Source organism: Argentina silus, assembly GCF_951799395.1.
Source record: "Argentina silus genome assembly, chromosome: 6".
Taxonomy (NCBI): domain Eukaryota; kingdom Metazoa; phylum Chordata; class Actinopteri; order Argentiniformes; family Argentinidae; genus Argentina; species Argentina silus.
In genome coordinates, this window is record NC_139660.1 from 18,327,215 (window position 1) to 18,339,542 (window position 12,328).

Below are 12,328 nucleotides of genomic sequence, written 5' to 3' on the forward strand. Positions count from 1 at the left end.
GAATGCACTATCCGCACCGTATTGATAAATGGTCGGTAGTATCCGCAAGGCGTTGGGATGATGAGCTCAATAGCTGTAACAGAATACACCTGTCAATTATTATTTGGCGCTCACCCAACCTAAGTGACTGTCAGCTGAACGTATATAAGCATCAGGACAAATTAACCATATTCGATAAAACTGTCATAATAATCTATCATCAAATATGATTTGCTTTAAAATGCACAATTCATCCCGTTTTCTCTGATGGGACAGCGTTGGAAAACATCAAATGATAAGGGTAGAGCGTCTGAGTAGCCTACATTTAATTTTCAGCCATTTTTTTAAGGGCCGGGGAAATAAACACGGAAATCGTATGCTATGTTGCTAAGAATGTATATCAGAGTATCTCTTACCATTAATTGTCGCCAAAGGAAAATGCATTGGATGTAAAGATGCTCAAAAGACGCAAAATGATTCAAGTGATGTACGGGGCGCACCAAGTCTTGCAAGTCCAAGGTTTCCCTCTACTGGCTAAAGCTTGTTATTTCCGAGAGCAAAACTGTCATCACTATAGATATACAATTCATAGATCATATCACCACCGTCCGCAAAATCTAGAGTATGCGTGAATTGAAAATAGTAAGAAAAAAAAGTATGTTTCGGAGAAAACAAGTTCACAAGTAATTGCTTACAGCTATTGTTTTTGTTTTTTTACAGTAACAAAATAGCTAAAATGTAAAGATACATTACAAAGTACCTTACAAAGATGGCTTCTCTAAACTGACATTCGTGTTTAACTAAGCGCCTGAAATAAAAACATAACAAATAAACATTGTTTGAATTTGTTCATTTCAAAATTGAATGCAGTGATCACTATTATTAGTGCAATATTAAATAATGTTGTCCGTTGTGCTGTTTTTGTCCCTATTACCGTCGCTGTTCGTGCAGGCAGTGTTGCACGGGGTCCTGCGGTCGGAAAAAGCGCCAAGTTCTGCGCACACTGCCGGGGATGTCAAATTGTTTACATATGGACTGTAAAATTCATGAAGTTTTAGAAGAAAGCGAAAGTAACCCGTGTGTGTAATGAATCAGTAACGTGAGTAAACGTGTTAGGTCGTGAGAACACTTGAGTTTTGTTTGTTAACGGGCTTGTTAGCAACTGAAACGGGGGTTGTGTGGTCTTTTTTTTACCTCGCACTCTGCATTAGTTAGCTTTCTAGCTAACGTAGCTAACTAAGTGCGTGTGGTCAAAGAGGATGCAAACCTATGTATCCTATTTGATGTGGTCCTATCTTGCCTCACAGTCACAGCAAAATGTCATATCTCAATTTAGCTATCAAGTTAGCTACTACAAACCCCATTTGCACTTTTGGTTTTTGTTTAGTTTTGAGTTTTGTATGCCAGCTTTCTAGGGCCTAGCCAGTTCCATGTTGTGGACACACACTAGCAATTTGGATTATCATCAATCTACGCATATTCAAATAGATAGGAGATTATTATGTATGATTATGTAACACGCAGTGTCTAAGCAGCAATCATTTGTGGGAGCCCATAAACGTACTAATTTATCACGCCCCTCTCTTTTACTTTCGCGTTGTTGCCAGTGAGGTGCGCTGTTGCTGACTATATCGTCGTTGGCTCGGACTCCGGACCGTCCAAGATGCCTGGTCTACAGGGTGAAGCCGTTGTTGCGGCCATCGGGAGTCCCATCAAGAAGAGCAAACTCTCTCTCAAGTTCTTCCAGAAGAAGGAAACGAAGCGAGCATTAGACTTCTCTGAACCTCAAACGGAAGAAACCAAACCATCAGAACCCGAGGAGCCTGCCAGGTGAGTGGGATTGCTAGATGCTAAGTGGGATCCTTGGGACGACCATCACCCTACCCTAACCCCTAACCATTACCCCCACCTAATTATGTCTTTGAGCTGATAACAACTTTTTTTTATTTTTTATAAAGCTGTGACCAGGTAGTACCTGCCCCTTGTCAGACCTCCCCCATCCTCCCCAGTGAGAGGGGGGATACCCTAGTGCCCTTTGTTGGGCTGAATAACCTGGGGAACACCTGTTATTTAAACAGCATTCTGCAGGTGGGTTATTTCACCAGTTTCATTACTCTATCTTAAATAGATAAATGCAAGACAATGCTCATTATCATGCTAAATCGTTCACACATTGAATTACTTTTGCTGTCATTTCCCTTTCAGGTATTGTACTACTGTCCTGGGCTCAGAGATGGCGTCAAGAATCTGTACAGTTTGTCCAAGATGAGGGACAAGCTTAAGGAAGAAGCTTGCAAAAGTGATGAGGTTTGTCAGCTACATATAAAAAATGTTATTCTATCATATAATGCCATCTTTTAATTGGAAAGCAGCACATGGTTATTCAGATATGCGGTAATCTCAAGGTCTTTTGTTGTTGTTCTGAAGCAGGCAGAGGATGCACAAGAGGCATCACCAGTTCATATGGAGCTGCTGGGTAGTTTCCACAACCTGATCACGTCTGTGGAGCAGCTGCAGTCCAGCTTCCTGCTCAATCCTGACAAGTACACTGACGGGGAGCTGGCCACACCACCACGGAAACTCCTCAACACACTCAGGTCAGACTCCAGCCCTGCAGCTAGGCTCCGCAACACAGTATAGGGTCTTGAAGGCAAGGTCTTGGTAGCAATGGGACATGAGTCAGGCTCATGTGATTTTTTGCCTTTATTTTTGGTAAAATGATACATATTTTGGCTGGTAATCAGAATCAATCAAATCAGTGGCAGGTGAATTTTCTCATCCGCCAGACATCTTGGCTGGTAGACCAAAAAGTGGACGTCATGCCCTTGTTAATATGTTGTGCTGACTTAGGGTCTGGTTTGTGTGGACAGACAACTGAACCCCATGTACGAGGGCTACCTCCAGCATGACGCTCAGGAAGTGCTGCAGTGCATTCTGGGATACATTCAGGATGCCTCTGAGACCATCAGGAAGGAACAGCAGCAGGAGGAGAGTGATGAGGGGATTGAGGTCAAGCCCGACAGCGCCGCCCCTGTGGGTGCCAGCAGAACTGCAGAGGAGCAGCCCAAATCCACAGAGGAGGACGACGGTCAGGTCAGCGGCAAGAGGAAGAGCGACACGGAGGCCGGCAACGCCAAGAAGAAGCCCAAGTCCCTCAAGTCTAAGAAACCTGCCGAGGACTCCAAACCCCTCACCCGCTCCAAGAGGAGGTCCTCCAATGACATCACCCTGCACAGTGCCAAAGACGAAGGAGGGGAGGAGGGGGAGAAAAAGAAACAAGGAGAAGAGGAGGAGGAAGGGGAGCAGGGTGGTAGCGATGGGGAGGGGAAAGACAACGAGGAGAGCGCCCAGAAAGAGACGGACGTAAAGAGAAAGAAGAGGTCCAGGCTGGGCTGGCTGAGGCCTTCAGGGAAGCAGCCCAGCATCTTCTCCAAGTTCCGCAGCATGGGCAGGATCAGCAGTCACACGGGAGGGAAGGCGGAGGACAAACCAGACCAGGACCAGGAGACTCCGGGGATTAACCTCTCCAAGGAGAACGCAGGAGAACACGGGAAAGCCAGCCAGGAGCCAGGAGCCCTGTCTGAGGGGCATGGAGAGAAGACTGCTAAAGTTGAAGGTGACTGCTAGTTGAATTCATAACCCCGCGAGGGGGAATACCTGTGGCAGACTAGTCTGTGGCAGACAGATCAGGGGTAAATGAAGGGGTCAGGCAAAAAAAAAAAAAACAATACTGGGATTTCTTTTCAGGCATTTTACCGCTATGTCTGTGGGAATAGGTTGTGTTCCTATGCTTTCGCTGTGTTCAGTCTATCAGTGTGTTGACTGTTCTCTCCCCCTCTCCTTTCTCCTGTCCAGAGTGTGAGGGTCTGGACCTGATGGAGCGTCTGTTCCAGGGCCGCCTGGTGCTGCGGACTCGCTGCCTGGAGTGTGAGTGTTACACAGAGAGGAGGGAGGACTTCCAGGACATCAGTGTCCCAGTACAGGAGGACGAGCCCAGCAGCCCGGACTGCAGCTCAGATGGTGAGTACACACACACACACACACACACACACACACACAGAGAGGACACCGAGACCACACACAGAGGACACTGAGACCACACACACAGAAAAAGTCAACACTCAAGACTCTCTCCTATATAAAGCTGAGTGAAAACAAAACCAGCTATGCAGCCAAACTCTAACCCAAACATGTTCTCCTCTGCCCTTGACCCCTCAGTCTCTCCTGACCCCAAGCCCGACCTGAAGACGCTAAAATGGGCCATCTCCCAGTTCGCCTCAGTGGAGCGCATCGTAGGGGAGGACAAGTACTTCTGTGAGACCTGCCACCACTACACTGAGGCAGAGAGGAGTCTCCTGTTTGACAAAACTCCCGAGGTCATCACCATCCACCTCAAGTGCTTCTCAGCCAACGGCTTAGAGTAAGTGTTGTTCGGAATGTCTTCTGTCCAAAGCCTGCTAATATGTTCCTAGTGTATCTCTTGTGCTAACTCTCTCTCCCTCTCTCTCTCTCAGCCATATCTCTTAGGAGATGTGCTCACTGACACTTTCTCCCATATCTCATACTCACTGACTCTCTGTGTGTTATTCAGGATGGACCCGTACGCAGGCCTGTCCAAGGTGAACACGCCCCTGCAGACCCCTCTCAGGCTGTCCCTAGAGGAGTGGTGTACGCGTCCCTCGGCCACCAGGGGGCAGCACTACCAGCTGTTTGCCGTGGTCATGCACAGCGGCGTCACCATCAGCAGCGGCCACTACACCACCTACATCCGGATGATGGACTTGAAAGACACCAAGGTCCGACTGTCGGAGGAGGACGAGGAGAAGGAGCACGGAGAGGGGGAGGAGGAGGACAACGACGACGAGAAGGAGGGAGGAGGCAAAGGGCAGCAGCAGTCAAAGGAGGAGGTGCTGGACTATGACGATGGCGAGGTGTCGTTTAGCCTCAGCGGGAAGGGAAAGAGTGGGGCTGCTAATGCTAGCTCAGCTAGCGCCACCAATACCAGTAAAATGGGGGCCAAGAAGTCCTCCGAGGGGGGCGTGGGACTTCTGGGCGGCCAGAGGAGCGTGTCCAGCAGCTATGATCTGGGAGGCAGCAGCAAGCAGGCCAACCCAGACAAAGCTACCAACGCTGGGGCGGAGAGCACCAGAGCCAAGTGCACCTCCAGTGCCACAGGACACAGCAGCAGCAGCGGTGGCGGTAGTGCGGGGGTTAAAAAGGAGTCAGGGGAGGATGGTGGGGATGAGGGGGCCAAGGTGGCCACAGAGCAGGCCCTGAGCAGCCTCCTGGAGTACGAGGACAAGTGGATGCTGTTTGATGACTCTGAGGTGCGTCTGTTTGACGAGGAGGACTTCCTGAAAGCCTGCTCCCCAGAGACCTGCTTCACCTCCACGCCCTACCTGCTCTTCTACAGGAGGGTGACCAGCCAGTGATGGGTGTCTGTCGGGGGGGGGGGGGGGGGGGGAGACACTAAGTGGGCCTGACTAACCAGCAAAACCCCATATTGAATTTTTGAATGAGTTAAAGCTTTTCTTAGGGTCAGTGTGACCGAGTCAGGCTGTCAATGCTGGTCAGGAAGGTCCCTTTGAGTCTCTCCCCTGTCTGTCACACCCTCTCATCCTACCTGTTTCTATGCTTTTGATACACAACAGTGAGTGTGTGACCTTTTTCTCTTTTTTTTTTTGTTTTGCTTGTAACATTCAACATGTTGCTTGTAACATTCAGTACATCCTTTTCTTTGCTGTGCAGGGAGTAAAAGTCTACACGGGGTCTCGTCTTTGGGCTCCACTGTCACTCAAACTCAGCACCTTAGCACTTATCATGGTGCTTTCAGCAACCCATGTCTGCCACCCCAAAATGTGTCATCAGATTCTGGATGGAAAGTGATGTTTCTCCCTTGCACTGTTTTATAAAGAGCACATATATTCTTGAACATGTTTTATTCTTTCACGGCTTTCTATTCAGGGTAGAAGCAAGTCTGTGATTGGACGTATGCATGTAAATAAATTACCGTAGGATTGTCAGGAAGAAAGTTATGTCTTGTGTTGGTTTAGGAAGGTTTTCTACGTTGAGAAATAAACATTTCTTGGTTCAATATTCTTTATTCAGAATACTTTTGTTTTCTAAAAAAAAGGAATAACCATTCACAATAATATTTAGAATTTCCGTAAACATTGTATTGATGTTACTCTCAGGTTGAGTCTGGAGGGCATAGACTGTCTGCATGGCGTCAGGGTTAAATGTACAGTTTCTGTCCTCCTTTATAGAGCTTTATTCTCCTCACTGTCCTGCCCTGATGTAAGCTAGAGGATTCATCGTTGACTGTAAGCAAAGGTTTTTACTTTTATGCAAAATACTTAATTTGAAAGAATATTTCCTTACCTTCAGATACTCTAAAGATAGAAAAGAAGAACTTGTTTGAATGAAACCTGTCCTTCATCTGAATATTCCCACAGATGTTCTATTTTTCTCTGCTGTTCTGTTGTAGTATTGTATAAATAATAAACACCAGCATATGCAAAGTTGTGTGTTTGTCCAGAGGTAACAGCTCTTTCTTCATGTTCTCCACTCGCGACTCAAGCAGTGGAGGAACCTAGATCTCCAATGTGTTTGGAGTAGGAAGCGAGGGACGGACAGAGAAGACAAGGAATCAAGACGTCTCCATCACAAAGAAAACACCAGTAGTACAAACCCATTGAGACATTAAAATATTTATTTAGTAAAATATTTAAAGTAAACAAAAACTACATAAAACTATTTAAGGAAGTTGAAAACATTTCCCTAACTTTAATGAACAGATGTCGCTTAACTAAAAATGATAAAGCATCATGATAAATAGTGGTACATTTTTTGCTTGTTTTTTTTTTCTTCATTTTGGATTAAATAGTAAACTTTCAAGTCGTAAAATGCATTGATACACGGTAAAAAAAAGTGCACACATGAAATTGAATACAGATTTGACACTATCGTACGGAGTAAGATCCACTTGTTAAATCCACTGATTGCGTAACAAACTGTCTGTAAACGAATAAGACACTGGAATGACGTACCGAGTTTTAACACTTGCTATCGGGAACACTGACTTTCTGCAGACTTTCTCATATTTACACATACTGTATGAATAAATTAAGGTTGTGATTCTCTTCTCTTCTTTCCTTCATCTTCTTCAAATGTCAAGCTTGCGAAGACTCATTCTGCTGAAGGAATCTCTGAAAAAGAGAAAAATCACAAGATAAGTCACTGAGATATGAGGGTTAGTCATAACAGACCCGAGACATAACAGACAGTTGTGTTTTACAAACAAGATTCCAATCTGAATACCAAACTACCTCGTCAAGCTGTCCGTTTGCTGCATGTTGTAACAGAAGCAAAAGATAATATGAAAGCAATTTGTTATGGGAGAGAAATGCAAGAACAGACACTGGGAGAGAAATACAAGTATATGTGAATGCATGCATTATTCAATGTAAAGACTCAGTTCCTGTGTGTGTACACACACACACACACACACACACCTGTGAGAGTTGACCTGCAGCACAGGTTTGTAAAGCTGGGGTATTTTTCTGTTGATGAGGGGCTGTAGTGCCTCCTTCAGGCGATGGTAGTTCCTCTCCAGTTCTCGCTGATACTCCTTCTGGTCTGGACCAATCAGGCTCTTGTTTTTGCGGAGGGCATCTTCACACCTGTGTATGGAGAACAGAGAGGAGGGGTTGTATTATTAATGGCAACTGGGAAATATTGTATGATAAGCTTTGAGGAACTGATGAATAAACAATAACACTTGTATGAACTCGCAATACAAGTATAGACAATGAAGTATAGACATACAGAGCAAATGGGCTGGAATATAATGTGAATTAGGAACTTATTAAAGACAAAGATGAACAAAAACAGTTTAATTAACCAGTTGTATAATGAACAGCATGTTGTCTGTACCTCTTGGTGAAGTCCTTGAAGCACAGCCGTAGTTTGTTGTGGTGTCTGTAGAGCTTGGGATCGCTGGGGATCTCAGACAGGAACACCTGGGCCACTTCCAGGGGTCCCTAGAGGAACACATAAGACCATGGCACTTTAGATCTTTATCTCCTTGTCTTTTTATGTTCTCTCTGTTTTTAGTAGTTTCTCCTGTAAAGCGAGATCGTGTTGCGTCCCTAAATGAAATGTGCTCTACGAATAAAGTTTGATTTGATGTAGGGAACATTACTGGACCCTCTTAAGGGCTTTCTGACAGACTCGTAATTCATGTTGTGCCTGTTGGACTACATCCCTGTAGGGAAGCTCAGTTTTAGCCCTTAAAGGCTATGAGCTCTTAGCCATATCTAGCATTCACAATATGAGAGTTATAAGGAGTCACATGTGCATTACGATCTAGCATAGTATGGTAGTGTAGGAATATGTGAATGAGACATGAGTACATAAATGAGCAATTAGTCTGTTAGTGTTTTACTACTACTACTACTACTACTGGTCCATTGACCAAACTCGGAGTAGCTGGCCAGTCCTCTCTCTCCCTCCTACCTGGTTGACGGTGGTCCCCACAGAGCCTTGCAGCACCATCTGCAGCATCTTGGCATCGGAGGGGTCCTGGTGGGTGGCGAAGGCCAACTCCTGGGTCTTCTTCTGCATGTCCTCGATGGCCACCTCGATGGGCATGGAGATGATCTGAGCCGGGACGGGAGAGAGAGAGACGAGATGTTAGAGAGAGGACGTCCTACAGTGATCAGCTCTGTGTGTGTTTGTGTGTGTGTGTGGTACAGAGTGTATTCCAGTCTCACCTCCTCTTTGTGGATGATGTTGATGCGTGTCTTGATGTAGGGGAAGGCGTGGGAGGTGGTGAGGATGGTCTTGCGTTTGTACTGCTCGTGCAGGTCCCCGTGCGCCCGGCCGTCCAGGGTGAACGGCGTGCAGTAGACGAACCGCCGCAGGTTGTAGTTCTTGTCAAAGTAGGTGATGCGGTCCTTCATCTCATACGTGTCGAAGTACGGCTCCACATACGTGATCTGGACAAAAGCCTGGACAGCACACGCACACACACACACTATCGTCAAAGACTATTGGTTTGTCATGCCAATCTGTATCAAAGCCTTTTCCCCATCCCATATATCAAGCAACAGGGAAAGAAGGGCCGTATTTGAGTGACCTTGTATGAACACACACTCCCACATGAGCTGACCTTGTTTGGGTCCAGTTTGCATTTGTCCACTGGGTTGGAGTCCTTAATGACTTCCACCTGGTCCTCTCCATACCGCTCGCCATAGAACCCCTGGGAACAAACACAGCACAGGGTCCAGTCAGTCCTCAGGGCGGGCAGGCGGGCAGGCAGGCAGGCAGGCAGGCAGACAGACAGACAGACAGACATCATCTCACACAGAGACCATCTCAAACACAGAGACCATCTCAAACACACAAATCATTGCACAGACACAGACAGAGACCATATCACAGACTGACACAGAGGCAATCATCTAAAGACACAGAGGCCATCGTCTCTCTCCACTCCAACAGTTGTTTACCTCCAGTCTGTGTGAGATCTCCGCTAGCTTGGTGATGGCAGGCTCTTTGTACACAAACTCCTGCTCGTCCAGGTCCCCGAACTTCGGACCGTAAAATCCGACTCGGAAGTAAGTACCAAACATTCTCTTCCCATCCTGCGAGACAGAACATTAGGTTTTATGTGTGCAGACACAACATTCAAGCGCATACAGTAGAACATGAACACGTTTTTTTTATACAGTATTTCATCTGAACTGTAAGGATAAAGACCTCGTGTGACCCAAAGGTACTGAGAGTCTACATCAGAGTTCAGACATCATACATCAGCTGGAACCATTCCAGCAAACGGGGAAACCATAAAGGAGAGGATAACGAGATCAAGTTCACTCAACCGTAAACACCACGATTGCAACATCGTATGTCAATATGGATAAGACCAGACCCGATTAATGAACACATGTCCATGTTTGCGTAGATTAACCACATGCAGATGGCAGGAGGACAGGAAATGTCCTGTGTCTGGAAAATGTGCACGGACCCAGACAAGTTGGAACAGCTGGTCTTAAGAAATGTTAACAGATTATGCTCTTCCCCTTTTAGCATTTCTACCCCGATGCAGTCTTATATACAGAGGGAGAATGCCATGTTTGTTAATCTAGCTACATCTACCATCCCTGATGTGTGTGTGTGTGTGTGTGTGTGTGTGTGTGTGTGTGTGTGTGTGTGTCTATGAGCATGTGTGTATGTGTGGGTGTGTGTGTGGGTGTGTTTGAGGGGGTGTTTGAGTGAGTGTGTGTTTGCAGATGAGTTAGATGTCAGTCTAGTCAGACAGTGTCAGAGGTCCCCGTGGGACAGCGCCAGTCTGACGCAACTCCCAAAGCCTCCTGGGTAATGTCAGCTCTGCTCTAGAGTAACCCCATTCCATCACCACCGAGGTATCCAGGAAGGGTTTGACCAGGGACGATGAAGTGGTTTCTAACAGCCCTTCATCATTCTATTTATGTCATAGTATAAACTAACAGACATGTGGTTTGTTTAATAATAAGAACATAATCAGGCAGTTGTTCAACAGAATGTGCACCTCAGCCATGACCACGCAAAATCAGTGTTCATGATCGCATCTCTGCTACAGTTACAATGTTGATGTTTAGCTTGGGGGGGCCTACAGACAGTAGACCATGACTAGAAGAAGCACAGCCTGTAAACTTCAGACGGTAGAAGAGGAAGCTAGAGAAGCTAGCAGATACAGACTGAGTTGGCAGAGGAGAGCTAGAGAAGCTAAGGGTTAAAGTGGGGAGAGAGCAGCTGAATGAGAGCAACCGAGGCCAAGGCCTTCATACTGCAGAATGAGTGACGGTGTGTCATCCAGGTCTCAGTAAGAGACGGTGGGGATGTGGAGATGAGCGGTATAGAAACAGGTGTGTGTGTGTGTGTGTGTGTGTGTGTGTGTGTGTGTGTGAGTGAGAAGAAGAAGGGGGGAGGAAGATGGAGTGTGTACAAAAACAGGTCAGGACTGGGCCAAAGCAGGTCAACTCAAGGCTGCCCTTGATATAACATGAAATAGCACAGCAAAGAGCATGTATAGCCTAAGCCTGCTATGTTTTATGATAAGCATTTGATTTTTCCTTTTGAAAAGTAAAACAGAAATAAAGTAAAGGCTAAAGTTAACTAGGAACTTACCACAACACACAATAAGTAAAGTGGGAAGGAAGGGTCGGCAACCAGGGTAATCAAAAAGGAGAAAACAGAACAAATTTTAATCAGGACCAGGTATTTCCAGAGACTAACATAAATAACACAAACACAAACACAAACAAACCAAGACAAATAGACAGCACCATCAGCAACAAAATCTCTTTTTTTAATTTGAGAAAGAACACAAAACACAGACAAACTCAACGTGGAGGATCCAGAACATGCAAAGAAAGTGATTGAAGTGAAAGAAGAGGAGAAGAGAGAGGGAGGGAGGGAGGGAGGGAGGGAGACCCCCCCCACCCCTCCCCAAAAATAAATTAATTAAACTGCAAGTCAGGAGACCACACTTCCAGTGCTTTTCCCAGAGGAAAAAGGAGTGATCTGTCCATTTCATGCAACATTCAGAGGTTAATAATACCTGTTAACACAAGAACAGCAGGATGGATGAAAGAAAACTCAGGGGTCGATTTAGTTTGTCTTATTTAAAATAAAAAGGGAGAAAACTAAAGTCAACTCATCAAAATCAGGGGACAAATCAATCTAGATGACTGTGACTTGCACCATCTTAAAAAAAAGTTTAGAAATTTGGATCCAGTTCCAACTGCATTAGGCAAATGCGAGTTTGCATTTATTTGTCTGTGTGTGGTTGTGTGTGTGTGGGCGCATGTGTGTGTGTGGGCGCATGTGGGTGTGTGTAAAGAAGGACCGGGTGGTGTATCAAGTCTTGTAAACTGCACTGAAATCGAACCCTGTGGCTGGACATTGGATGAGATGAGAGAGATGTGATGAGAGCAGAGCAGACGTCGTGGCAGACTGAGAGATGAGAGAGGTGGTCTGACAGGGAGGATGGGGGGGGGGGGGGGGTGCAGGAGGTGACGCATTCACCCAGACGTTGTCATTAGTGTCACACACTGTGGTGCTGGCTCCCATGCATGGCCTTGCCCAAACTGTCACGTTAAAAAAAAAACCTCCTCTTCCACAGAAAGAGGAGAGGAGGGGGGGGGGGAGGAGGAGGAGGAGGAGGAGGAGGTTGCTGCCCGTACATGGCAGCAACATCAGTCCCAGGGAACCGACAGACGGACAGCCTCGCCTCCAGATGTTAATGGATCGTATGTGTAAACACAGCAGCGGAGAGCAACAGACCGCCCACGGCTAGCAAAAT

General features: G+C 46.2%; 2 protein-coding genes across 8 annotated transcripts in view; one reads left to right on the plus strand and one right to left on the minus strand.

Moving 5' to 3' along the window:
• The first annotated feature begins 956 nt into the window (after positions 1 to 956).
• usp1 (ubiquitin specific peptidase 1) lies at positions 957 to 5,442 on the plus strand. 2 transcript variants are annotated; one of them, XM_083671671.1, is made up of 9 exons: positions 957 to 1,078; positions 1,587 to 1,809; positions 1,938 to 2,067; positions 2,185 to 2,286; positions 2,407 to 2,576; positions 2,850 to 3,595; positions 3,835 to 3,999; positions 4,198 to 4,399; positions 4,571 to 5,442. In XM_083671671.1, exons 2-9 carry the CDS (start codon positions 1,643 to 1,645, stop codon positions 5,409 to 5,411), a joined length of 2,523 nt encoding a protein of 840 aa, XP_083527797.1. In that variant the 5' UTR covers positions 957 to 1,078; positions 1,587 to 1,642; the 3' UTR covers positions 5,412 to 5,442. The 2 variants fall into 2 exon arrangements, with proteins under 2 accessions (XP_083527797.1, XP_083527798.1); XM_083671672.1 differs by having other exon boundaries at positions 2,410 to 2,576.
• A 1,231-nt stretch (positions 5,443 to 6,673) lies between these two features.
• Positions 6,674 to 12,328, minus strand: part of dock7 (dedicator of cytokinesis 7) — a 43,141-nt gene continuing 37,486 nt past the window's right edge. For 4 of the 6 annotated variants that reach the window (XM_083671840.1, XM_083671838.1, XM_083671839.1 and 1 more), the window contains 7 exons: positions 9,492 to 9,617; positions 9,152 to 9,241; positions 8,754 to 8,990; positions 8,497 to 8,640; positions 7,915 to 8,021; positions 7,494 to 7,661; positions 6,674 to 7,187 (listed from right to left, as the gene is read on the minus strand). In XM_083671840.1, coding sequence (XP_083527966.1) covers positions 7,145 to 7,187; positions 7,494 to 7,661; positions 7,915 to 8,021; positions 8,497 to 8,640; positions 8,754 to 8,990; positions 9,152 to 9,241; positions 9,492 to 9,617 — 915 coding nt within the window. In that variant the 3' untranslated portion in view covers positions 6,674 to 7,144. Of the gene's footprint in view, positions 7,188 to 7,493; positions 7,662 to 7,914; positions 8,022 to 8,496; positions 8,641 to 8,753; positions 8,991 to 9,151; positions 9,242 to 9,491; positions 9,627 to 12,328 lie in introns of all 6 variants that reach the window. The other 2 variants (XM_083671841.1, XM_083671837.1) reach the window with 1 other exon arrangement.